Source organism: Artemia franciscana, chromosome 13 (genome assembly GCF_032884065.1).
Source record: "Artemia franciscana chromosome 13, ASM3288406v1, whole genome shotgun sequence".
NCBI classification, from domain to species: domain Eukaryota; kingdom Metazoa; phylum Arthropoda; class Branchiopoda; order Anostraca; family Artemiidae; genus Artemia; species Artemia franciscana.
Window position 1 is genome coordinate 46,896,642 of NC_088875.1, and position 25,703 is coordinate 46,922,344.

The 25,703-nt window shown below is 34.2% G+C and overlaps 1 protein-coding gene across 3 annotated transcripts in view; it reads right to left on the bottom strand.

Annotated features, from left to right (window-relative positions):
• Positions 1-257: 257 nt before the first annotated feature.
• LOC136035012 (cystathionine gamma-lyase-like) overlaps positions 258-25,703 on the bottom strand; it is a 46,503-nt gene continuing 21,057 nt past the window's right edge. For all 3 annotated transcript variants that reach the window (XM_065716592.1, XM_065716591.1, XM_065716593.1), the window contains exons 2-7: positions 22,074-22,253; positions 20,917-20,998; positions 15,510-15,715; positions 13,410-13,538; positions 6,381-6,516; positions 258-454 (exon numbers count right to left, since the gene is read on the bottom strand). In XM_065716592.1, coding sequence (XP_065572664.1) covers positions 273-454; positions 6,381-6,516; positions 13,410-13,538; positions 15,510-15,715; positions 20,917-20,998; positions 22,074-22,244 — 906 coding nt within the window. In that variant the 5' untranslated portion in view covers positions 22,245-22,253 and the 3' untranslated portion in view covers positions 258-272. The remainder of the gene's footprint in view (positions 455-6,380; positions 6,517-13,409; positions 13,539-15,509; positions 15,716-20,916; positions 20,999-22,073; positions 22,254-25,703) is intronic.

The window sequence follows — 25,703 nt, forward strand, 5'->3', positions numbered from 1 at the left end:
CACGCCACCTTCCACCACTCGCAAAGATCAACAACTTTGGTCTTCGTCCCATGGACGCTTGTTTTCATGACGTCACGTGGTCCGGAATGATTCCGCAACATATTCGTTGATGACGTTTCGACATTAATATATTGAAGCCTGTTTGGTTTTAATTTATGGACAGAAAGAAAATTTCTCATGAAGTCTTAAATAGTAAAATTATATCTCACTTTAATACTCTTTAAATTTACTAGCCTATGTAAGATAAGCGGTTACAGAACATCCATAGCTTATTAACTAAATAAGAGGCATAAAGACTTGCCTGGGAAGATGACCTTCTCAACTAATGGGTGACTTTCTAAGAACTTTGCCACTTTTATACCATTTTCCATGTGCTGACGCATGCGCAAATGTAAAGTTTTCAAGCTACGATTGACTAAATAGCAATCAAAGGGAGAAGGTACAGCACCAATCGCTAGTAAAAAGAGAAGCATATTTTTAATATTCACTTTAAATATAGTGAGGTATACAATCACCTTTCAGAAAAACTCATTTGTAACTGTAAATCACCAAGGACTTGAAAATCACAGCATTTTGACTCCTGGACCCATCTTAGGTATATTCATGCCTATATAATCTATATGTGAAATTTCTATAATTTATAATAAATTTATATAATCTATAATAAATCAATATTAAATAGTCTATAACATATAATCTTTAATAAATCGATAATAAATAATCTATAATAAATTTACATAAGCTATAATAAATCTATAATAAATAATCATAGTATATAATCTAGAATAAATCTATAACATGAAATCTACAATATATTTATATAACCTACAATGAATGAGAAAACGCGTTTTGTCCGTATGAATTCATAAACTAACAATCTGTTGATTCGCAAAGACAACTATACCTTCAAAGAAAAGCTACCTCCTTAAACTGTTTGATACGTATACAGCAGGTTTCATCAGATTTACAGATCAAAATTCTTGAGTGTTCTGAATAACTAACAAGTAACTCTCCCTGTATTTAAGGTACAGTAATCAACGATATTTTCTAGCGAAAACAAATTTTTAATTCTTGTGACTTAATCTATTAGAAGTGAAAATTTAGTCACTGAAAATACAAAACAAACTGACTAGGAATGGCTCTAATTAGGATTGGAACCCTTAATCTAGGAATGGTAACTATGATTGCGACTAATCTTAGTGGCAAAAGTTTATTTAAAAAACAAATTGATGGAGATTTCCACAGATAGCCTGAAAACCTCCGAAAATATCGTCGGATAGAAATGAAAACTGCACCCTTAGAATCGTCATTGTCAAAAATCCCATTCAGGAAAGTTACAACCTCCGATAATGAACAATAAGGAAAATCCCTTTTCTTCAAGGGTAGCACTGATGTCCTCTTTTTTTCACCACTAGAGGGGGCCTGGAACACAATATAAAGCTGTCTAAGGGTTCATTTGAAATGAAATTGTTATACCTACGCGTTTTTTGAAATTATAGCAAAACCAAATAACATAAATGGTGATACATAGGGATATATATCACTATCAGGTACGCACATGAACTTATTTCAAAGTGGGGATGGGACACTTTCGATAAACAACAAGAGCTAAGAGCTCATATGGCACTTGTGACGAGGCATGAAGAGCTAAGAGCCAAGAGATCATATGGTATGAGCTCTAACAAAATTCTATGAATCAATAGATTGATTTAAAAAGGAAAATAAGAGGCTTAATGCCGGTCAGGATTTAAAATAAGAGCCCTGAGTCACGATGTCCTTCTAAATATCAAAATTCATTAAGATCCAATCACCCACTCGTAAGTTATAAATACCTAATTTTTTCTAACTTTTCCTCTTTCCTTAGCCCCCCAGATGGTCGAATCTGGGAAAACGACTTTATCAAGTAAAATTGTGCAGCTCCCTGACACGCCTACCAATTTTCATCGTCCTAGCACGTCCAGAAGCACCAAAATCGCCAAATCACTGAACCCCTCCCCCCAACTCCTCCAAAGAGAGCGAATACAGTATGATTCTGTCAATCACGTATCAAGGACATTTGTTTATTCTATCCACCAAGCTTCATCCCGATTCCTCCACTCCCAAGTGTTTTTCCAAGATTTCCCCCTCCAATTCCCCCAATGTCAAAAGATCTGGTCGGGATTTGAAATAAGAGCTCTGAGACATGAATTCTTTCTAAAAATCAAATTTCATTAAGATCCGATCATCTATTCGTAAGATAAAAATACCCCAATTTTCACGTTTTCCAAGAATTCCGGTTTCCCCCTCCAACCCCCCCCCCCCCAAAGTCACAGGATCTGGTCGGAATTTAAAATTAGAACTTTAAAGCACAAGATCCTTCTAAATATCAAATTTCATTAAGATCTGGTCACCCTCTCGTAAGTTACAAATACCTCAATTTTCAAAATTACCCCCCCCCCCAATTCCACCAAAGAGAGCAGATCCGGTCCGGCTATGTCAGTCACGTATCTTAAGGCAGGTTTCTATTCTTCCCATCCAGTTTCATCCTGATCTCACCGCTTTAAGTATTTTCTAAGATTTCCAGTCCCCCCAATTACGCTTGATCCGGTTGAGATTTAAAATAAGAGATCTGAGTTATGAGGTCCTTCTAAATATGAAGTTTCATGAAGATCCGATCACTCCTTCGTAAATTAAAAATACGTAATTTTTTCTTATTTTTCAGAATTAACCCCCCCCCCCCAATAGAGCAGATCCGTTCCAATTATGTAAATCACGTATGTAAGACTTCTGCTTATTTTTCCCACCAAGTTTCATCCCGATCCCTCCAATCTAAGCGTTTTCCATGATTTTGGGTTCCCCCACCCCAAACTTCCCCCTAATGTCCCCAGATCCGGTCAGGATTTAAAATAAGAGCTTTGAGACACGATATCCTACTAAATATCAAATTTCATTGAGATCCGATCACCCGTTCGTAAGTTAAAAATACCTCATTTTTTCTAATTTTTCAGATTTAACCCCTCCCCCAACTACCCCAAAGAGAGCAGATCCGTTCCGGTTATGTCAATCATGTATCTAGGACTTGTGCTTGTTTTTCCCACCAAGTTTCATCCCGATCCCTCCACTCTAAGTGTTTTCCAAGTTTTTGGTTTCCCCCTTCCAACTCCCCCCCCCAATGTCACCAGATTGAGTCAGGATTTAAAATAAGAGCTCTAAGACACGATATCCTTCTAAACATCAAATTTCATTGAGATCCAATCACCCGTTCGTAAGTTAAAAATACCTCATTTTTTCTAATTTTTCAGAATTACCCCCCCCCCAACTACCCCAAAGAGATTGGATCCGTTTCGATTATTTCAATCATGTATCTGGGACTTGTGCTCATTTTTCCCATCAAGTTTCATCCCGATCTCTCCACTCTAAGTGTTTTCCAAGATTTTAGGTTTCCCCCCTCCAACTCCCCCCATTGTCATCAGATCCGGTCGGGATTTAAAATAAGAGCTCTGAGACACAATATCATTCCAGACATCAAATTTCATTCAGATCCCATCACCCGCTCATAAGTTAAAAATACTACATTTTTTCTATTTTTTCCGAATTAACCGGCCCCCCACTCCCCCCCCCCTGATGGTCAAATCGGGAAAACGACTGTTTCTAATTTAATCTGGTCTGGTCCCTGATACGTTTGCCAAATTTCATCGTCCTAGCTTACCTGGAAGTGCCTAAAGTAGCAAAACCGGGACCGACAGACAGACCGACAGAATTTGCGATTGCTATATGTCACTTGGTTAATACCAAGTGCCATAAAAACCATGCCCAATAAATGAGAAACATGGGAGATTAAAAAAATAATCATAAGTCAAGATTTCAGAAGGCCCAAAGACCCCGATGACTATGCGCCTGATGACCAGTGTTGTTGCAGGCTAAACAGTATATCGTAATTCTAGTTAGATATTACCATTTTTAGAAGAAGAGCATATCATGGTAATGTAACTTAATACCAGTAAATAACATCTGCAAATAATCCAACGATTATCAAATGAGAATGGGACACCTGGCAGTCTCGAAGCACTTGAAAAACACTGTATTTCAAATAGATTAATTATATCCTACTGCTGTTTCAAGTGCTTTGTTTGTTCTAATCTCTTTTGAAAAAGTATATTAAATGAAATTAACAGTATTGTTTATATTAAGATAATTCTTTTCGTTTTATTAAGTTTAATCCAAAAAGACCTTAATATTCTGACAAAAAAAATTAAGACCATTAAATTTCACATGAATTATATTCAAGGCTGGGAGGGGTGTCTTAGGGGGATTATTAAAGGGCAGGGTTTTGGAACAATTTTCATGGCCAATCATGAAAATTATCCCTTCCTTTTTTTCCCAGAGAAGCAGAACATCTTATAGAAATAATCGCATAATATTTATAATTGATCCAATGGTCAAAAAGTTATCAAATGAAAATTGTACGTGTCAATGGAATCCATACAATGTAAATATAAGCACTAATCCAAAACACGTGCTTTTTATACCCAACTTAGTTCATAACAGGTATGTTTTCATAATTCTATTTTTTTAAAGTTAATTAGATGAAAACAATAGGAAAACTATAGGCAAAAAGTATACCAACGTCTAAATTTCACAGGGAGATACACGTGTTCAAGTTTGTTTTATTTTTAGAATAAATGGACACAGGTATGAGAACATACAAAGACTCGATCTAGACAGTGAATAGACTTTAAACCTGTTTTACACTATTTGAGGCATTATCTGAAACAGAAACAAGATATTAAACAAAAACAGAAAATAAACAATAAGGAACAGATATAATAAACTTAATGATACACATACAGAAATGTATAAAGATATACTTACAGAAGCGTAATAAACGTACAGAAAATGACGATATACAGTTGTTAATATGTAATCGTTATCTTTAGTTTTATAGATAACAAGTTCCCAGTTTAAAACCATTCAAAATTGTTAAATAAAATAAGAAATAGAAACAAGGTACAAACAGAAACAAGAAATAAGAAACAACCATAGACTATCAAACTGTTGAGTACCTAAAAGGGTAGAACCAAGGCCATATTCAAGATTTCGTTTTGGGGGTTACTCGAGGAGGATCTCACAAAAGAAATACCAAACACATCAACATTTGTTTATATACATTTTGATGCTTTTTTGCGAGTTGGACAGAAATTTACGGGGAGGGAGGGGGGTTCAAACACGGTATCCCCTCAGGCCTTGGCTAAAACCTTATTGTTCAGAAAAGTTAGGAAAATTCGACAAAATTCCATTATTTTTTAACATTTTACTATCCTTAAGACTTATGCTACCTTTACAAATTTTTGGTGCGTTACTTTTTTGCAGTCTCATTGTTTAAAGGTTTCAACGCAAGATAACATTTTTTTTATCATTTGGTAGCTAAGATTAAGTTTTATCCATCTACTGTATCATATTCTTTAAATTTGTCTTGTACCATTTTTTGGTAAAACAGGGCATTGGTAACCGGGTATTAGTAAATATCATGAAAAGGGAAAATTCTACTTTTTTTAAAGTAAGTTTAGTTCAATGTTTAAGAAAAAGTCTAAGTAACATCTTAATTTTGGCTCGGTGAATGGATATAATCCACATAAGCCCAATGAAATATCTTGCCCTTTTAGTGCAAGTTAGACCTGTAGGATCAGGCCCAGATTTACAAATAGGCCCACTAGGTTCAGGTCAAGGGGCACACAATGCCAGGGTGCGAAACATATTATCACTCAGTTGTTTTCTTGTTAACAAAAGATGGATTGATGTGATTTATCGTCAAAGTGCCAGGTGCACTCCACTACCGGGCTGCCTTTTCATTGAAAAGTGATTTTAAAACAACACAGGCATTCTGTGGTCACTCAAGAATTGGCAGGCGTCTTCCAAAATGGCAGCTGAGACTTCGGTATCACCTCTATTTCATTACTATTGGCTCATCAGTTGCGTTCTGTTCAGTAATTCCACTTTCCCTGAATCATATATTTATATATACATATATATATATATATATATATATATATATATATATATATATATATATATATATATATATATATATATATATATATATATATGTATATATATAAACATTTTCTCATATTTGTAAAAAAAAGCCAAAAGTAAAAATATAAGAAAAAGGGGGACAAAAAAAAAAAAAAAGTGAAAATAGAAAAAAAATAATAAAAGAAAAAAAAAAGTAGGCATGGTCACAGGAATCTATTTCAGGATAGAAGGAGGGTCCGTCAAAAGAGCCAAGAACAGGCCAAATATACTGAAGTCATGAACAAAAATTGTAAAAATTACAACAACTCGGGGGGAGAGAGTGATGCAATCGCCAGGTCACCTGCGCACGCACCTACTCTTAAACTTACCATTTTGAAGGAATCGCAGTTTTTTATGAATTTCTTCGTCACTTGTCATGGCAGCGCCCATTATGACGTCTGAGTGACCATTCATGTATTTTGTCAGAGAATGCATTACAATATCAGCTCCAAGCTCAAGGGGACGCTGAAAAAGACCATTAAAATTTATTTGCCAAATATTTACTTTAAAAGCTGTTGGGTACTTCTTTCTAATCCTAAAACACCTCAAACGTCCTCGTGCGGAGAAAAATTTCCTTCCCTATTCCATAAGGTATAGGGTTCAACCCCCACGAAGAGCGGAAGACGTCCTTGTAAGATCTATGTGGTTTCCCCTAATAAAAGAAATTGGTTGAGAATGCGTCAACATGTCACCACTCATCCACAATATTCCGTTCTTATATATATATATATATATATATATATATATATATATATATATATTAGCTATAGTTAACAAATATAGCTATATATATAAATAAATTTATATAAAAATAAATTTATAGATTAGGGTACCGCCTATGCCCTTTTAGGAAGGATATACTATAAGAACTAAATTCTTATTTTCAATAGGAAGATAATTTATGTGATACGGATTTTCTGGGTCGCTCCCACCACGTTTTGTCCACTATATTTTTGTTTTATTTTACTCGTACTTGAAATATTTGTGCATTGAAGTATTCAAAAAAAAAAAAAAAAAAATAAAAAAAATTGACAAACAGTAATAAATACATTAGAAAAAAAAATCAACTAGAATCAAAAGCCCCCCCCCCCCTTCCCTAATATATATATATATATATATATATATATATATATATTAGCTATAGTTAACAAATATAGCTATATATATAAATAAATTTATATAAAAATAAATTTATAGATTAGGGTACCGCCTATGCCCTTTTAGGAAGGATATACTATAAGAACTAAATTCTTATTTTCAATAGGAAGATAATTTATGTGATACGGATTTTCTGGGTCGCTCCCACCACGTTTTGTCCACTATATTTTTGTTTTATTTTACTCGTACTTGAAATATTTGTGCATTGAAGTATTCAAAAAAAAAAAAAAAAAAAAAAAAAAAATTGACAAACAGTAATAAATACATTAGAAAAAAAAATCAACTAGAATCAAAAGCCCCCCCCCTTCCCTTATATATATATATATATATATATATATATATATATATATATATATATATATATATATATATATATATATATATATATATATATATGTATATATATATATATATATATATATATATATATACATATATATATATATATATATATATATATATATATATATATATATATATATATATATATATATATATATATATAAACAAAAAAAAAAATAATTCTAGAGTCTTTGAAGAAGTTATCTACGAATCCTTGTTAACAAAGAAACAAATGAGGCTTAATTTTGAAATATATAGTACAGTGGCAGGGGCAGATTAGGACTGCATAACCATTTATTTCAAAACAAATAAAAATATGGTGAAAAAACATTAGTAAAGAGAAAGTGACCCAGATGATCTGTTTAACATAAACCCTCTGTATATTATAAAGTACAACATTTGTTATAATATTGTTTTCTTCAGGAGAGGGCACAGACAAGAATGTTCCCTAGATCAATATCTTTCTTTTTTCTGTTTTTTACATTACCATCCATATAGTCAATACCCAGAGCGATAAATGTTGGTGAGTACAATTAATAAGGTTGATGGTAGGTTTCAAATAAATGTAAACAGGAGTGTTCCCTTCATAGTCTTACACATTGGATATATCCAACAAAATACATTCAACAGCAGCATTGTTTGGCAAAATTTGAAGTTATAAAATACCAGCATTCACGAAGTTAAGCTTTTGGTTTTTCCTTTTTTTAAGCTAATACCAACACACAAAAGATCGCAGAAATCTTCAAGTTTATCGTTTAGACTGAGCTTATGCTAGGCTAAAAAATAAACTCTGGATAAATTATTGATAAGGAATAATATATTAAAGCATTTCTAAGATTAGTGTTTTTTTTATCAACTAATTTATTGAAGCTTTTTGATCTAATTAAAAAATTTTAGACAAAAAAAAATCGTTTGAAATTCGATCATCTACTTTTCACACTTCAAATTGATGTTTTATTTCAAACCGTCTAGAGATAAACAGAAAACAGGTCGTCCTCAGTTGGGGTGGGATGATATCGTAAGGAGTAAAAGGTCTAAAGCCGAACCTTCTACTGGTCACAGACCCGTTTGTCGTTTCCTGATTCATTTCTTTGTTTTAATGCCATAAGGAAAGATTTAAGGGAAATGGGAACTTCTTGAGAGGGTGTAGAGAAGGAAGGCTTTGAATAGATCGGGATGGAAAAGGAGCGTGCGCTATGTTGGCCTTTAGGCGGCATGGTGCCACGGTGAGTTGTTTTAGTAGCAATAGTAAGTTGTTGTGGAGTGTATTAGTTTATCTTGGTGTTTAGCGTTTACTAAGCTGACAAAAATTTACAAAGTCAAGGTCTGAAAGCATTCGGTTTTCCCTTTTTAGGCTATGCACAAAAGAGCTCCGCTTAAAATCAGCCAGACATACCAGAGCTAGAATCATACAAAACATATACGGCTTCCTCTCTCAGATAGCTATAGAAAAATTGAAAAGAATATACTAGAGCAAAAAGTTAGGGGGGGTGTGACAAGGGGGCCAACAATTGACCAAATTGACAAGTTTATTTAAAAGAAAAATTACATACAGAAAAAAACAAGGAATGAGGGTGCCAGAAAACATTTAGGAGGTCCTATATACAAAAGATCTTAGAAACCTTCCGGTTTATCCTTTAGGTTAAGCTTATGCTAAGCTCAAAAATAAATTTCGGACAAGTTATTGATACAGAATAAAATAGCGAAGCATTTCTAAAGATATGTGTCTTTTTACCAACTAATTTCTTTGGGCTTTTAGCTCTTAAAACTCTTGGGCCGTAAATTTAAAACTTTTGGGCCGTGAGTATTGTATGAAATTCAATTATCTACTTTTCTCAGTTTTTCTGGTTCAAATTGTTACTGCCTATATTAGCTTACCTCAAAGCTTATTCTGTGAGTTTGGCTTACGCTAAGCTCGAAAACAAATAAAAAAAAAAGAAGAAAATTCACACTGTTACATTTCCAACTCTTTTCTTTTTGAATCTTGGTAAATTTGTCACTCAATTGAATTAAAATTTATTCTTAATTCAAGTACAAAGGCAAACATCAAAAAACGTATGTTAAGAATATCGTGAACCGTAATGAACGTCAAACACCACGAAGATATTCTAGCCAGATTAAACCCTTGAATAAAACCGAATTCACTTTTTATGTTTCTGATACTTAACACACAGGACATGCATAGGTTGAAGGGGGGGGGGGTGTATCCTTCAAGCTCCTCAAAATGTCCATGTTTTGGACATTTGTGTCCAAAAAACTTGGACACAAGTTTTTCAAACTTGAAAAAGTATTCTGATGACCCGGAGTACCTGGTTGCTTATGTAGATTACCTATCACACCTAAACGGTCAGACATCATTTTCAACACTCGATTTTCTCTCTTTCATATCTCTATCTCTAACCCACTATCGCTAACATATATAACAAAAAACTAAACAAACATAAAAATGTCGCTGGGACTTGCAATATATCAATATCATAGTATAGTTTTCTTTTTCGTAAAATGATAGGCTACATTTTATTTAATTTTTAGATTTTATTTTTCGATTTTGCTGATTCGTCAAAAAATAATAGTAATACAATTTCGATATGTTCGGTCTGAATAATTTTTTTTTTTAAATTAGTCGTTCAGCCTTTCCTTGTTTTTTTCAATCAATCCTTCAGGCTTTTCGTTTTTTTTTTTAATTCAATTTCTTTGTAACGGAACTTTATATTATAAACTAGAGATGTTGGCTCCTCATCCAATCCATTGTAATATCCAAGTCTCTCAATTTGTTCACGATTGATCAAAACTAACTCGGAATTATTTATACTTTCACCAGATTTTATTCTGGATAAGATCCGTATTCCCCTGCACCTTTTACATAAATCTCTTCAGCTTCCTGACATTGAAATACAGCTATGTTTGGATGTTTATTCTGCGGAAATTTGCGCGGAAGATTAAGCAGTTCCTCTTCGTAAAGTTCGTAGGGGTATTGTTCCCGGTTGGTCTTCAAATCCTGAACTTGCTTCCTCTTGCCACCGTGCAACATTTTGGTTTTAGTTTTGGAAAGATTGTGGTCGTCCGAAAACTGGTATGCTAAATGATTTGCGCGTCCGTACAAAAAGAATGTTTTCAAAAGCTCTCGCAGTTCATAGAAAAAACCTTTTAAATAGTAATTCTGCTAGGGCACGGTTAGACCGGAATTATCTTTAGAATGGTTTCACAAACGCGGGTCGATGCTTCCTCTACTTATGCCTCTGATATTTCAGATCATGAATCGTATTCATACTATGAATTCTAATTTTCTTCACCTGATCCTGAGATTGAGCAACTTTACGAAGCGAAGCTCGAAATAATGTTGGCTGCTTCCCAGCATACCCATTTTGTCTTTACTACTAAGTCAGTTGAAAAAGCTATTTATGAACTAAAACAGAAATCATCTAGTGGTATTGATCATGTTATGCATCTAAAGCATGGTGGCTCTCTTCTTGTCACACTTTCTTGTGTCACACTTTTTATGCAAATGATTTTCACTCAGTCCAAGGTTTCAAATACATTTTGTATTGGTGATCTTACACCCATTCCTAAAAAAGGGAGGGTAGACCCTCAATGCTCCTCTTTTCGACCAATGGCTGTTGCGACATCTTTCAGTAAGCTGTTTGAACTTCTCTTCAGAGATGATCTTGAAAAGACATGTTACACTCCACCATATCAGTTCGAGTTCAAAAGAGGAATAGGATGTGCAGATGCACTTACAGTCTTGACAAACTTACTAATTGATACAGAATCTGCGGGGGAGTGTCTTGCTCTTGCTAGTCATGACGTCAGACGTGCCTTTAACTCGTTAACACACCCTGACAATGCTTCTGAAAGCTGCCAAGCGAGGGCTAAGCCCTGCAGTTATTCTCCCACTTCGGGACATGTATTCTCGACTGCGTATTCGACTAAAATTACCGTCGATAAAAATATGCCTTCAGTTGCTCGAACAAAGCTTATTCCCGTTTTAAAAGGTGCACACCAAGGAGCAGTTTCTTCCCCTGACCTATTTAATAACTACGTCCTTGACGCTCAGGACCAATGTGCCTCCTCATTAATTTCATCATCAAGAGATCTGTCACTAATTTGTTACTAATGATGTTCTGAATCTTAGTCGCACCCTGTAACGAGTGAATGATGTTTTTTCTATCCTCCAAGCAGAATACCTTAAGTTTGGTCTACATTTCAATTCTGCCAAGTCGGAAATAGTCCTTTTTAACTGGAAGAGCGATCTACTAAATTCAGTCAAACTTGGGAATTCTTCGGTTCAACCCGTCGATCACCTCGTGTATCTTGGTCTCCCTATAGGTTCATCTATACGCCACAACTGGTACCTCCTTACTGAACATCTAACCCGCCGCATTTCCGCCTCTTATGCGTCAATGATTTCCAGCCAGTTCAGATTCAACCGGTATTAGCTAGCTAGCCTTTTCAATGCAATAGCTCTCCCTCACATTCTGTACATTTCACCCTTTTGGAAACTGTCAACTAGTACTGACGGAACTAAAATACGTTCACTCTTCTTCCGTTTTCCAAAATATTTACTCCGCCTTCCACCCAGGCAAAGCAACACACAAATTATCCGTCAGTTTAAAATTGCTGACCCGAATACTACAGTAGCTAGATCAATAGCTAAAAACAATAAAAAAGTGAATATGACTACCCAGGAGCGGTATTCTGTATTATTTCAGTAGTCCGTGCCTTTTTTTTCTTTTTTTTGAATTGCTTATTTCGTATTTTGTGCTATTTTTACTATGTTATTGTTGTTGTTTGTTTTCCTTTTTTCTCTCTCTTTTTTGCTCCATCTTGCTCAAAACTTTGTATTTTTGTTTATCTGTGTAATGAACTTATATCGTGCAGTAATTTTTGAATTTGTTACTAATTCATGGTTTATTTTTATCCGTAAATGTCGTTGCTATGACAAGAGTTAGTGCAGTAATCGGCACTTTTTGTCTCTGGGTATACCATTAACATATTAAACAGTTCATGGTAACGAAATAATTTTTGAATTTGTTACTAATTCATGCTTTATTTTTATCCGTAAATGTCGCTGCTATGACAAGAGTTAGTGCAGTAATCGGCTTCTTCTTCTTCTTGTGCTTTTCTTTTGTTTTTGTTTTTTTGTATTTTTTTCCTCTACTTTGTCTTATCATGTTATGTGAACAAATTCAATAAATAAATAAATAAATAAGTAATATATAAATAAATAAATAGTATATATAGATATACTATTATAAATAGTATAATAGTAAATAGTATAGTAAATAATAAGTATATATAAATAAATAAATAAATAAATAAGCAAATGATTAATAAAACTGATCTTTCCCCCCTTTTTTTGTCTCTAGGTATACCATTAACATATTAAACAGTTCATGGTAACGAACAGTAAATAAACAGCGAGTGGTAATGTTAACCAAAATTAAAGAAAAAGTTGTTACAGCAAAATGCATTAAAAGAATCAATTAATTCTACTTATGTAAAATGTTTTAAGTCGAAAGTAACCCCAGAAAGTTACGAGCCTGAAACACCTTACACCGTTTTCTAAATAACTAGCAAAAGGCCCCCGCTTAATGAAAATTGCAATATCAAATTGAGTGTATAGAAGAAAGAAGCCGATTACACAGGTTTAAAACTTTTATCTACATTAATGTAAACATTTTCCATGTTTTCGAAAACAGTAACAGACTCGTGTTTATTTGTTTCTTTTTTTCCAGGGGATATCATATGCGATTAATTTGTTTTATGAATTGTTTTATCAATTGAATTGTTTAATTTATAGATAATAAATCAAGTAAAACTTTTTTTTTACTCTTACCCACTAGCTAGAAATTTCTTACCTGAAAATATGAAGACATGAATGTGTTGTCTACAACTAAGATAGCACCAGCAGCATGTGTAATTTTAGCAATCTTTCCGATATCGACCAGTTTCATGAGAGGATTTGTGGGTGTTTCAATCCAGACCAGCTAAACCAAGAAAAAATCAGCTAATATTTCCAAAAATATACCAAAATATTTCTCAAAACTTTACAATTTTTTAAAACTTTCTTCTGAGAAGTTAAAATTAAAATGGTAATTTAATAAATGTACAAAATGGAGGGGGATGAATCAGAGCCATATTTTTAAGAATAAAAAAAAATATACGAAGAGTATATAGAAAACGGTACTACAAAGAATATCCTAAGCATAAGCAACCTTGAAAAACCTGTAGAATATTCTAAAATATTTTTCAATTAGATAACTGAGTGGTAATTTCTGTTGACGTTAATAGAACATTCCTTTTTGTCTATAACAAGTTCTAAATGAAGAACCCGACACCAGATCCCGACGAATCCGACGGAACCAAAAGAACCCGACAAAGCTCTAAAAAGAAGGCACTGGATTATCAATCAGTACTCAAAGACGAAGGTAACGTGCAATAAAGTAAATACAACGCCAGGCGGGGCACTGAATGTCATTTCTAATGAGCTAGAGGAAGTTTCACAATTCTCATATCTTCGAAGCCTCGTAAAATCTGATGTAAGCCTGTATCAATTCACTAATTCGGTATTTGTACTAAAGACAGAACAGCCTCAAAGTTAGGGAATTTCAGGGTAGGAACAAGGGACCAGCTTAGGGACCAAATTTCTATACAAATAACGGAAAAAAAACAATGGGAGTATCACTTCAGTTCCAATTATGCATACTGGAACTTATCCTATACTACCTGTCATCCTGGCAAGGACTAACGTTTTTATCCCTGAAGCTTACAAGAATGCAGCAAAGCATCTCTTTTATGGCCAATATAGTGCTGGGCATCAGATATATAATATCCAATAAGCAGGGTCTAATTGCCCGACTATCTATAGTCGACTATCCGACTATCTGGAGTAAGAGAGCTTGGGAAATCGCGACAATTCCGATCAAGCGGAACCACTACCACATCTACATGTAAACGCTAAAAAAAAAAAAAAAAAAAAAAAAAAAAAATTGTATAGATATTGATTGGTGGGATTGAGACGTGGTAATAGTTCGGCCAAATTAAACTGTTTTTTCGCTTCGCTAGTTTTGTGCATTTATTTCATCTTAGCTACTCCAAATATAATACAAATAAAGAAAAACATTTTAAGAAAAGACACTGCTGATAAGCCGAAAATTCAAGTTCCTTTCTTCGGTAACTGCCTCAACGCGCGGTGTTGGAATCTATGTGCAGAAGGACATTTCATGCAAACCTCTCTATGAGTATACTAACCCAAACCACAAAGTTATCTGAGCCATGTGCCAATTTCCTTGTCTATGTCACCGCTTTTCGCGTCTGATATTTGCATCGGTTTACCATCCAGAGAGCGCTCAAAACAGGCGGGATCTTGTTTTTATCTCCAAACTATAGCTGACTTAATCGGAAGCAGATATAGCTGCCCTGGTTTTATTGTCACTGGGGATTTCAACCAAACAAAGAAAAACTCTCTCTCTCATGATGATTCGAACTTCCTGAGTTCGCTTACTCTAAATAGGAGATTCATACTGTAATTTAAGCGCTCACAAAAAAACTGCATACTTCAAAACGGCTGGCATGTTACACCTTGTCAAAATCACAGGCATGCAAAGATTTTCAATACATAAGACAAGAGGGCCTAAACTGGTATTTTTATGCTCGAGCCAATGTTATCAAAGCTAAATAAAACTAAAAAAGAAGAAAATGAAACAGGATAGAAAGTTGAATCGACATAAAAAGTCAACCAATTAGATTCAACCAATAAAAATTTTATATCGAGGGCCAAAGCTGGTAGTCTTAAGCTCGAGCCAATGTTATCACAGCTAAATAAAACTAAAAAAGAAGAAAACGAAACAGGGTAGAAAGTTGAAACGATAAAAAAAGTCAACCAATTAGATTCAACCAATAAAATTTTTCTATCTAGGATAGAGAAAGTCAACCAATTAAAGTTTCACTCAAAATACCTTGGTATTGGGCTGCACAGCCTTTTGTACGTTTTCAGGTACAGCTGCATCTACAAAAGTGGTTGTGATACCGAGTCTATCAGCTACCTGTCGCAAATACCTGTTAGTTCCACCGTATAAGTCATCCATTGATACAATGTGATCACCGTTACTGAACATTTGCGTTATGGTCGTAGTAGCAGCCAAACCAGAGGCAAAGGTTAAAGCTATAAAGATAAATTATATGTTTTAGCAAACCTATACATTAAAGAAATAATATTGAAGAAGCCTTAAAAATGTTCCCTAAGGGGCTCTAAACATGCAAAGTGAGAGCCACGTTGTTTCTAGGTCTCCTTTTTAGGCTAACAATTCTCTGCAAAAGTATATAATCTAAGCTTAAGCTATATAAAACACAGAAAACAGATGTTCATTTGGAGCACAGTCTCAAAACTAGCAAATTAAGGACCGCATCATTCCCAAGCCTTTTTTTAGATCTAAATTTTCAGGCAATCCATCCCAACTAAGCTGCAGCTCTGCAGCTAAGAAGTCGAATTTTGTCTACTTCTTAAGGGTTTCTTGGGGGGAGGGGGGCAAGATTGACCATATAGATGAAAATAATTGGAATTGGAGGGGAAGCACCCGTCATCTGGGTTTGTCTGTGAGTAGCAAGAAGTTTGGCGTAAAAAAGAAAACGGTTGGCGAAGAAGGGACGTTTGCAATTACTTTGGCTTAAGATAATTAGGTGCTTTGATTATTTTTCAGTATTAGTAATAGTAACGAGACACATTGCATTAGAGTAGCTTGTAGTAGTAGTAGTTGTAACTAGTTTCAACACTTTGTTCGGGATTCTGTCACATTTAAAATGGATTTTCCGGCAAATGTTATTTTTTTCCCGAACAAAGAAACATCTTTCTCGCATTGTGGTTTTCTGAAAAACACAGCATGCAGGAATAAAAGAATAAGAAAGAATCTCCACAATCACAAAATACAGTTTTTTTTTGCTGGTTCAGCAGTTTACTCAATGTTCAGTGTTTCTTTACTACATTTTTGCGCTTTTTTTACACTGACTATTGACAGATGCCAAATTTTTGCAGTCAGAAAAAATTGAAGAGCATGGTAAATAGATTCGGAAAATAAATAGAATCACAGCCCAGTCGCTCTTGTTCAGACAAAAAAAAAGCAAGATACAATAGTAAAAAGGGGTCCAATTATCAAACTAAAGTCTTATCTCCTTCATAGAGTCACCATGATATTATCCTGATTTCTTTAATAATAAGGACTGCTCGCGAGAAACAGTTCACCATACTCTTTCACCATAAACCATTTAACCATATAATCTCAACAAAATAATTTTTTCGCTGGTTCAGCAGGTTACTATATGTTCAGCATTTCTTTACTACATTTTTGCCCTTTTTTTTACACTGAATGCCCAATTTTTTTAGGCAGAAAAAACATAATATTATAGTAAATAGATAAAGAAAATAAATAGAATCACAGCCCAGTCGCTGTTGCTCAGAAGAAAAAAAAAAGCAAGATACAATAGTGAAAAGGGGTCATGTTATCAAACTAAAGCCCTATCTCTTTCTTACAGTCACCATGGCACTATCCTGATTTCTTTAATAATCAGAACGACTCACGAGAAACAGTTAACCATACTGTTTTACCATAACGAGACTGCCGCCATAAACCGTGTAATCAAATGGTTTGAAAATGTAACGGCCAATTTTTAGATTTTTTATTTTTCTTTTATTAGGCTATTGTTTCTTAAACTTCACATTCATAGTCTGGCAAAATTTTACGTTTGATTTTTTTTTTTTTTTTTTGGTATTATGCCATTAAGTTCGTCCGCCCCACGAGAACTTTTAAATTTTTTTCTGTCATCTGTAATTTTGATTACTTTTCATGTTTTTTTTTCTTTTTTTAAACCCGTAGCTACGAAAAGTCCTGTTTAAGTGCCTGCTACAAAACCTTAAAACATTGGCTTCTAATGCATTACTCTACTTTAGGATAATTTATTCATTTTAGAGAAGAAAAACAACATAGTATTTACGTACACAGACTAATAGCTACTTAGTAATGCGATATTGTGATTATTCTACAGCGTGTTTATCTCCTTAGGCTATGAATAGCTCCATAGCTTATAATCATACTCTTGAATGCGACTATTCTTATCGTGCACGTGATTTGAATGATAAATGGTTTTTGTAATACGATACGGAAGGAATAACTGCGCAAATAGTCGAACTAAATACTTGATTGACTAATCCAGGCACGTCTAAGAATTTTTTTCGGGGGGAGGGGAGAGACGATAAAAGTCAATTGACAATTTGAACGAGAAACACCCAGAAATCGGAGTAAATCCAAGATTTATAGGGCCCAAGCCCCCCCTTTTACGTCCACAAACTAAACGGCGAGTTTACTAGTTCTTCATTAGAACTTGTTTGTTGCTGTTTTAAAAGATTGTCTGCTGCCATATGCCTTTTTTTTAAATCCAATCATTTTTTTTCTATTAAACAGGCAAAAAACTTCCAATTTTATAAATATAAATCTAATTCATTGCTGCATGCCGAACAAAAATTCGAAAAAAATTAAATAATTATCTCTCCTTGGACCCTAAAAACAGAAGTTGGAGCCGATTTTCCCAACTCAATCGAGAACGACCAAATGAAAAATTAAAATTGAGCCATAATGTCCCGTAAGGGCACAGTTATACTAAAGAAAACTGATCTGTTTTTGTGGATACTTGAATTATGTAGGTTTATCCTAGTTTTAACAAGATGTTTGAAAACTAAAGAATAGAGAAAACTATACTAAAGAAAATGATCTGTTTCTATGGATGCTTGATGTAGGTTTATCTTAATTTTGACAGGATATTTGAAGACGCTAAATTAAAGCTGGTGAGGGAAGTGAACTGAGGTCTGGGACAGTTTTTTAGCGTCTAAATTTAAGCCGCAATACTATCCTATACATCTCATGTATACAAATAAATAGATGTATCCATGTATACATGTATCCATGTATACATGGATACATGTATACAAATAAAAAGATGGCCCTTCAACTCTCCAAATGCTAAGAAAACGCCCAAATTCAACATAATCCAAAACGGAAATGAACAAAATAATATGAAATGAGGAGCCTCCGCCCAATAATTCACGTTAAATTAGTAGTTACTATTTAAATGACTCTTTAAACTAATTTTATTATTACACAGGGATTTATATAGAACCAAGGATTTATGGTTAAATGAACCAAATTACAAATTTTTAGTGTGACAATATGAGCATACGGCCTAAAAGTATTGTACGTTTACAATTTCAAATACACACTTGTAAAACCGTGTGGCTCTTGTGATTCTTATTTTAGTCTTGTTTCGTGGTCCTTGTTTTGAAATTAGGAAAACAAAAAGAACCTCAACATAGATCCTTTATGAAAATACAGAATCAGAAGCTAGTATCCAGCAAGTAAAGCTCTTACAGAAGGACACCTGGTTAAACTTAGGGAACGACTTAAAGGCAGATGGTATACTCAAAAGGGACCCGTAATATACCCATAAACGCATGCCTGAAATAAATGTAAATGACTTAGAAAATATTGGCCCTAATCCAGCTTATAATATTACATCGAGTCTAGGGGTTCGGTATCTGAGACTATAAGGATGGACCAGATCAAAATACTACGTATGATTTTCGACCTTGTGACAATGTTACATAAATGCAAGATGGGGGCTGGGGTGTGAATATTTAATAAGATGATCCATCCTACTGAAATTATTGTCCCCCAATGAAACTCTTTAAAGCTTCGGTTCGCGCGATAAAACTAATCTCCAGCCTAAAAGCATCGTAACTTAGCTACTTTAAAAGGCGCTGTCCTGAAACAGTTGCAACTTTTGGGATTTTTGTTTGTGCTAGACAATTTAGTATAGATGCAGATGAAAATTACCCTATATTCAACTGCCCTTGGCCAACAGGGAGGTCTCAATGAAATTACCGTCTGCCCAACGAGGCACACTGAAATTTACATTCGTGCGACAAAATTAACTACAGACTAAAAGCAATGTAGCATTGTGTGACAACACACACTGAATTTGTAAAATTACTGCGACTTTTGAAACTCGTTTTTTGCATTTTCCAATGACCTCTTTCACACTCAAAACACAGCGTTACGGTCCTTAAGTGGTTTGAAGGACTTTTGGAAACACTGCTTTACATGTAATTACAAAATGACACTATTTTATATACACCATATTGAAATAGCTAAAGATACATCATATTAGGTAGTTATTTACATATTCTCTCGTATCACAAGGGCTCAAAAGATCTTAGAAGTATTCATTGAACCAGAGTTCAACACATGTCAAAAAATATACTGAATAGAATTTTGAAAATTTGAATTCTGAAAATTTGAATTCAAAATTCTCACTTTTCAATTCAATCTCACGTCTTTTGGGATTAGTTAATTAACTAATAAACTGCACCTTGCTTAGGATCATCTCATTGCTCGTACATATATACCGGGGTAATTCGATGTTATTGAACCTTAGTTAAAGCCTCAGTGTAGAAATACAAAAGATCCTGATCTTAGAAGTATTCATTGAACCGGAATTCAACACATGTCAAAAAATATACTGAAAAGAATTTTCAATTTGAATCTAGGACGTACACTTTATATCGCAGACGGTTGAATTATTGACAATACTATCGATGATTTAGAAATATAAACCACCAAAAGAAAGAATAGGCTAAAATGAAGAAGCTTCTACGAAAAAAATGACTTTTTTTTAGATATATCCAAAGGGAGTAGGTCTTTGAGAGTTGTGTCTTCGGCAATTTAACATGAGAAGACAAGGGTCAAAAATTACTAGCACTACAAACAGGTAACAAATGCTTCTTTAAAAAGTATTTTAAAAGAAAACTGGGCAATTGATACATTTAATCTGCAATACAGCTGGATTCAAGATGAAACTTTTCTGAAAATAATAATTAATCAGCATTTATTTTTATCTTCAAGAATTATTTAGAGCTAAAAGCCTGTCTGCACAAGGTAGATAAAGTTCAGATTGGGATATCCTGGTAGGTTAACAGGATTAACTATCTTCAAGATAGTAGACCTAGTGGGGACTAGACTATATACCTGAAAAGACAAGTACACAGCAGTTTCAAGTCAGACAAAGTCACTAAATACTAGATGGTGTTGGTGATTTTATTTTCAACAACGGTGCCAGTTTCCAAATGCTCTTTGAATTGACACTAATCTGAAACAAAATTAACTCTTCTGGTTTTTTTTTGGTTTTTTTTTTATTCATTAATGTATAATAACAACAAGCACTATGGATCTGGCAGGCGCAAATACATAATAAAAGTTTGGTGGGGGTGTGCTCCAAGCGCCTGCACATAGAATCCTCCCCTGGGCCGTAGTTACTACTTACCATATTTTGCACTTTCTAAAGATGCTAATGCAGCTTCTAACACATTTCTTGTTGGATTACCACTCCGACCGTACTCAAATCCCTGAAATTGAAAATGAGCTATTTAGGGCATAACATGAAACCGAAAAGAAAGTGAACATACCTTAAACCCAAATTAAACCTAACCCACATAAAATTGTGGATTTGTCGAATTAAAGCAAACCGAAATAAAAAAAAAAAAAAAATATGGCTAATTTATAACATTGCGAAAAATTCAACGTGGCAGGATATTTTGGCCTCTTTTGTCGTACAATTTTGGGTACTTGTTAATTAAACGAAACACACTTGAGAAGTTTGCTTGAATGTAAGATTTGAGAAAACCGGTTTCATAGCCACAAAGACAAATGACGGGTGACCGAATGCATTGGACCTGTATATTTTGGGCTATATATTTGCATATTAGGGGGGGGGGGTGTTAGTCTCGGGGCACTGTCCAAATTCTCTACCCACCCTTATGTCCAAATATATAGCCCAAATTATATTATTATATAAACTAAAGGTTATACGAAGGTTATGTTTCATTAGGATTACCCTAACTTCACTTTTTGGGTGTGTTTCGTTTAATAACAAGTACCTAATTTTAACAACAACAAAATTTCGCATTAAGAAAACTTATTTAACTAATCAGTTCGTCATATCTAAGGCGGTGTGCATTCTATCCGTTGAGTGTACTGCGAAATTTTCAATATTTACCTATCCACAATCTGAATTTCTCAGGCCAATCATGTTCATTTATGGTTTAATCAGGTGGAACTACTAAGAAAAGAGCCCCGGGTCTAATTCTAGATGGAAAGAAGGAAATAAAATTCGGTTTCGTCCCTAAAAAAGGTGATTAGCAGGAATAATAGAAAATAATATTCCAGATATATTGTCTAAACAGAGTTGTAGATATTCGCTTGATAAACAGATCATATAAAAATAAGCTGTAAAAATATAAGACAAAAAATATGGTTCAACCCCACTTTCTAGGGCTATAATGAAAAAAAAAGTTGATTGAAAAGCGGAAGTCTTGACTGAAATATTTGCACAGTTTATTCCGTTTTTTTCTCTAGCTGCAATTATCCTCGTTTCTATCTTCTTTACTGTTTTTTCGTCCCGTAACAATATGAAATAATTACCCTGTGCTGAGCAGGACCATCCTGCTTGAAAGTTGTTGACAAACAAATGGGTGGCACAACTGCTCTCGATTCCCATTGTTCAGGCTCTTGTCCATCGTGAAGTGCTCTTGTTGCAAAATCTTTGCTCTGTTCCTTAAAACCAGAATGAACTACACCGTTTTCCATGCTCATTTTGGAAGTCTTGAAGAAGAAAAAGTATTCAAAAATAATCATTAGAAATAAAAGCTGAAAGTATTACGTTTAAAAGGTACAAAAATACTACTGGAACAATAAAGGCAAATTCAGTTGACTTTCTGTTAGTTAAAAGCAAAAAATAAAATAAAACGAAGAAGTCAGAAAAATTGGAAAAAATGAGATTTTCCCGGACAGTGCAAAAAAATCTTAGCCAGATATTCACTGGCTGACCCCGGTGGTAGTAATTAAAGCAGAATGACAATACAAGAAATATATTAAAAAAAACTAAATAAAAAGATTGAAAATTGAAAAAACTAAAATTCTATAAATCTCGTAAAACTTTAAAACACTAAAACAAGAAACTATAAAATGAAACAACACGAAAAGAAATAGTTGTTAATTTTTCGGGCATAAGAATTAATTTTTTAGGCTATAACTTCAAAAAAAAAATCTTCACTGTTACAGAATCTTGGCTATCACATCGACAATCAATTCCCTGAATAACTGTTAGATACAATGTTGCTTAACCTTAGCACGTTGACAGAAAATAACTTAGACCATTATTAGATTCCACTTAAATGTTGGAAAGAGACACCCCATCAAATTTAGCTAGTCAGGATATCACAAGGGGGAGGGGGACAAACTACCAGTAACAACTATGATGCACAACCAACTATTGTTTTTTAATTTGTTTACTATTCAATTGTACGAAATGGTCGAATCTAATCTAAAGGAGTTTTAAGAAACGTCTTAATCTTAAATTATCTAAAACGGTGTTTGTTCATCATTTAGATCACCATTGATGTCTGAGAAGAAGATTGTCTCCGAAAGGGATGGGAAGACGTCACAACGGAGTGTTTAAGGGAACTGAAAATTTACGAGGTAAGGCAAACAGCGGAACTTTGAAAAGGTTGGAGAGAATCAGCGTGCAAAGTTGTGTTTGCCTCAGGCGGCATGGTGCTCCAGTGAGTTGTTAGTAGTAGTAGCAGTGTCTGATCCAGATGTAGCTTTAGGTTTTATAGGCTGAGGAGGCACTTGCCCCGGGCAGAAACTTTAGGCACAGAAATTTTAGGGGTGCAAAACTTCAAATAAATAATCTAACTTTTATAATCATTTTGTAATCTTGAAATTTAAGTTTTATTAAAATAAAGTAGAGGGCGCAGTTAGCAGTAAGTATGAGCAAAGTAAAAAAGTTTAAGCAATTAAACAGAATGAAAGCGAAACTCCACTTGATTGGTCCGCCTGTGTGGAACATTAAACCAGTAAAAACAGCTAAGAGCTTTGAATCAATATTTTCTTTTACTTTTTTTTGCAAGTAAAGTGTTTGCGTCTTTGTAACCCGATTCTAAAATACGCCATTAGGTATCGCTTTTTCTATCTATTCTTCATTTAAAACTAATTTATTTATTGACAAACTCTCTTTTTTACATTTAAATAGGTTGCTCCAGTCCCATACATAGTATCTATTGGAGAAGGGGAGGAGAATAACACAAACATAACTTATTTGATTGTTTGAATAATAATTACCAATAATTTTGGGGAAAATATTTAAGGGGAAGACCCCAAGCACCCCCTTCGCGCGTCCTTGGAATGCCACCATTTACCTTTTCTTAATATTAAAATTTATCTTTTCATAATATTCTACTGAAAAATTTAAGAAACTAGCGAAATATGAGAATACCTCCAACCAAGTTGTCCGATCGAATTTTGGCGTCATTATTTTTTGAGCTTTTTACTACATGATTTGCGATCCATTTGTCCTTTTAGCGTTTTTAACATAAAGTTAACAAATACCTAAGTGGATCAAGAGTATCATCAACCCCAACGGTCCGACCAATTTTTAATCCAATATAGGCTTCAATTTCAACTTGGGACACAAGATTTCCGATCTAATCGTTCTTTCAGTATTTTTAAAATAGGATGTAGCTAACAAGTACTTAAAAGGACTAAGAATACCTCCAACTCAAACAGTCCGACCAAATTTCAGCTCAATGTTGGCTTCATAGTCAATTTAGAACCCCTGTACAAAGTGTTTATGATTTATTTGTTCTTTCAATCCTATCAAGATAAAGTTAACAAATATCTAAAAGGACCTCAAGAAAACTAAGTCTTTCTTAATGGCGACTTTTTTTCTGATGTGTTATGTTACAGTATTTTTTTTTTTTTACTTCTGTAACTTTTACTGAAAAGATTTTAGACACCTGTGGCTATATGAATCTTATCTGCCATAGACATCTATGGCATGTGAATCTTATATGATCGTATCTAAATGTGGAAATTTATTTTTCATTTATAGAATATGACAAATATTATAATATTTTTGGAATTATCGTGATGGTTTTTAAACATTTTGTGATAACGAGCTGTAAGTAAGGAGCAACTCGGCCAAATGGCATACACAATTTTTAAAAAAGGAGTTTTGATAACAACTAATACATCAAAAGAATAAGCTTATTATGTTGATTCCAAATATATAAAGTTCTTTAAGCTTAATGATACCCATCGAAAGTTACGAGCCTGATAATATTTGCCTGATTTTGAAAAAAGAAGGAACACCTATAAAGTCAAGGGATCTTAATGAAAACCATAAAATCAGATTCAGCATATCAGATCCCTTTTCGAGGTTTTAAGTTCCTATCTACATAAAAGTGGAACTTGGTACATTTTCTTGCCAGAAGGAAAGATTTTTTTTTGCTTTTTTTTCCGGAGATGATCGTAACAAGTCAATGGTTCTGAAAGATCGGAAGAGGGCTCTCTCAAACGGAAATTCGAAGTTCTGATGCCCTTTTCAAGTGATAAAAAAATTGGATGGTAGCTAGTCCCCCTCCCACACCCCTTTTCCCCCAAATACATCCGATCAAAATTTTGAGATAACCATTTTGCTCAGCATAGTTGAAAGGCCCAAGAACTACGTCTCTGTGGATGGGATGACCCCCAAACCCCTTGGGAAAGGACTAAAAGTTATAGAACGTTTCCACCGTAAGAAACACTAATTTTACGCTCAACGTGAAATATCAGCAAACGACGTCATCATTTCCCGAAATTCTTCGGCGGAAATTTTCTGCAGGGAGAGAGTTGGATTTTCTGGAGGTAACTTTCCATGGAGGCGAGGGGATTTCCAGAATGATTGGAAAACGATCAGAAACTGAATAAAAAAACAAGTTTTTTTTTTAATGAAAGTAAGGAGTAACATTAAAGCTTAAAATGAACAGAAATAATTCAGTATGTAAGGAGGGCTGCCGTTACATCCTTGTTAGCTAGTACACACTCGAGAACTTGTATCGCAAAGATCAGACAATAGCCGTTTTTCATGGCCTTTATACAAGACAATTAGCTTCTGCTCAGTGGAAAACTTAATTATAGCTACATTTTAATTTGATATTTAGTTAGTATTTTGTTTCAGGCTAGGTTAGGTTACGTTTTTAATATAATGCGTTCTGGGCGGTCCCCATTCCA